At 40.4% G+C, this 2,991-nt stretch overlaps 1 protein-coding gene across 2 annotated transcripts in view; it reads left to right on the forward strand.

Moving 5' to 3' along the window:
- The window catches only part of inppl1a (inositol polyphosphate phosphatase-like 1a), a 20,302-nt gene that overhangs the window by 9,396 nt on the left and 7,915 nt on the right, over positions 1–2,991 (forward strand). For both annotated transcript variants that reach the window (XM_031861020.1, XM_031861021.1), the window contains exons 8-10: positions 66–164; positions 1,664–1,814; positions 2,399–2,505. In XM_031861020.1, the coding sequence (XP_031716880.1) occupies positions 66–164; positions 1,664–1,814; positions 2,399–2,505 (357 nt within the window). The remainder of the gene's footprint in view (positions 1–65; positions 165–1,663; positions 1,815–2,398; positions 2,506–2,991) is intronic.

The raw sequence follows: 2,991 nt of genomic DNA on the forward strand, positions 1-2,991 counted from the left end.
TCTCTCTCTCTCTCTCTCTCTCTCTCTCTCTCTCTCTCTCTCTCTCTGTCTATTTGTGCCCTCAGGCTCTGAAAGCTCTCCAGGACATGAGTCTGTCATCTCCATGCTCCCTTCCTCCTCTTTCCATGCGGCACAGCAAAGCCATCCCTGTGCAGGCATTCGAGGTTCGGCTGCACACACACACACACACACCACCTGCAAACTCATAAACACACACATTTTATTAGTGGTGGTCTCTGCAGGGCAATATATACTGTGTGTGTGTGTGTGTATATATATATATATGTGTGTGTGTGTATGTGTGTGTGTGTGTGTGTGTGTGTGTGTGTGTGTGTGTGTGTGTGTATGAGGTCAGTATTAAGGCAGGAGTGATGATCTGTTCCAAAGTGCATCAACTAAAAACTGAAAAATAAAATTGACACTTTATTGAATCAATATCTGCATTTTAGCAATTACCAAAGTGTATCCATACTTTCTCAGATACTCAATGGCTTCAAAGCCAAATTGCCCCTATTGGACATTCAGGCGCTACTCCAGTCTTTTGTCAATTTAACTATGCAATTAATCATAATCTTAAATCATTCACATCTCCTGTTTTATGAAAGGAATAGGATTCTCAGGAAAAGATTATTTTATCTTTATTTTGTGTTGATTTTAGTACGAAAGCAAACCTGAGATTTACAACGCTAAAACTCCCCCAGGTTTGATTTATTAAATGTCATAATAGCGGACTGGTGGTTTGGTTTCACAGAGGACAGACTGAACCTGAATTACAGTAAAACAGGGTGGGAAGTCATATATTCCTGCAACACGCTGCAGGACGTTTCTCAGCAGAGCTGTTATGAGACCACAGGACTGTGTAATGCATCATCAGTGGCTTTGTCGTAGTACATAGTATTTGTCTCTTTTGGTATCGTAGTCCTGAGTTCGCAAGTAAATGTGTATAACTGATGTTTAGTCTATTGGTCACAGGATTATAGTTGTTTTATTTTGAAAGTGTGCGGACAGCATAACGCAGAGACATGTAGAGAAAAGTCAGAATAATAACAAAGAGCTTCATAATAGGTGTGTAGCGGTAAAGAGAGATTATTATCAGTAGGAACACGTGGAGTATGGGGTGAGACGGAGGAAGAGGTGAATAATTTAAAAAAAATTAGCCAAGTCGGCATCCTCTGTGGTGACCTCCTTTCAGCAGCTTCCTGTTGCACAGGAACAGAAGTGTTGTTAAGATGGGGAGAAAGGTTTAAGGTGTGGAACCTGATTCAACCCACAGACACTCAAACAAAACCCCATCATGGCTTTACATGATACGCATAATAAGTATGTGAAGAACAGAAATATGTGGACTGTTATCTAAAACGACAATCAAGAGAATCAGGACATCTGTTAGCATCCAAATTCCTGCTTTTTTGTTTTGTTTTCAGATCTCTAATCTGGCTGGCTACATGTATAACTGACTTGGATGTAACTCTGTTAATGCCATAGAAGCAGCTTGTTTAGAGGGAGAGACTGCAGATGAGTCCACTACTTTCATTTTGAAGACCCCTGGTGGTCTGAGGATTTCACACGAGTTCTGTGGACACATGCACTTTTAGAAATTAGCTTTCAGTTTCTATGAGCGTGTGTTTTTTTTTTTTATGCTCCTTATCTGATCCACTTCAAGGTCAAACTGGATGTTTACCTGGCAGAGCTGACAAAGATAGGAAAGAGTCAGAAGTACACTCTGTCTGTGGACGTGGAGGGGGGACGCCTGGTGGTGATGAAGAAGGTGAAGGACAGCCAAGAGGACTGGACCACCTTCACACACGACAAAAGTGAGAATGACACAAATATTTTCTAAACTGTGAGATGAGTAATCCGTGATTGACACCCAGACAGTGAAATAACATTGTCTTGTGATCAATTGGCTTTTTAGACAGACTGAATAATGGCCACATTCTTTACATATGTAATCATTTCCGTGTGAAACGGCACCTCCTCTCCTCTCTTCCCTGATTGTTAATGTATGTCCAACGGGTTTATATTCATTTTACATGATGTTATTGGATGTGGTCTGTGTTGTGAGCAATGTGTCGGTTTTAGCTGCTGCATGAAAACTCTTTAAATGTCTCTGGACTCCAGGGCAAGAGACACGATGTATTTATGGATCCAAGAGTGTAATAACATAATTTGTCTTCATGGTGTCTGTGAGAGATGCAGTTGAGGTAAAGACATGAACAAAATATGATGATGTAATGGCAAATTCTACAATTTTTTTCTAGCCCATTTCTCCTTCCTTTACCTTGCCCGTCTTTAAACTGTCAATCTATTACTCGATATTGCTTTTTCCTCCTGGCTCTACTCTCTCCCCGTCTCTGACCTTCTGTCCTCTGTTCGTCTGTCTTTGTGTTCGTCTCAGTCCGTCAGCTGATCAAGTCTCAGCGGGTGCAGAATAAACTGGGCATTGTTTTTGAGAAGGAGAAGGAAAAGAACCAGAGGAAAGACTTCATCTTTGCTAGTGCCAAGGTCTGCGCACACACACACGCACACACACACACACACGCACACTGCCTCAAAGGAAAATTTGTAGATGTAAGAACACACAATTTCTTTACAGTTACTCAATCATTCAAAGATACAAAGACATTAATATTCAAACTAACAAATATTCTGATGTATCTCTTTTATCTGCGTATGTAATCAGACGCACACACAAATGTCATCTATGAATTCAGTTTCAATGTGATTCTCCTCAGATCTTTTCTCTTTTAATGAGGAAAATATTATGGAAAATACCAAAAAAGAGTCATCTTCCCTCAGTGCTGGAAATGAAAAAAATGTTAAGGAATAAACTCGTAATTTTTTCCAATTTAATGAAAAACACATATACTCATCGTTAGTCAGCTTTTAAGTGCTGCTACTTCCGAACAAGGTTCCCTTTTGTGGCAACTTCCACTCACTGATGTGTGTGTGTGTGTGTGTGTGTGTGTGTGTGTGTGTGTGTGTGTGTGT

Source organism: Anarrhichthys ocellatus, unplaced genomic scaffold (genome assembly GCF_004355925.1).
Source record: "Anarrhichthys ocellatus isolate YVR2014 unplaced genomic scaffold, GSC_Weel_1.0 scaffold24, whole genome shotgun sequence".
NCBI lineage: Eukaryota > Metazoa > Chordata > Actinopteri > Perciformes > Anarhichadidae > Anarrhichthys > Anarrhichthys ocellatus.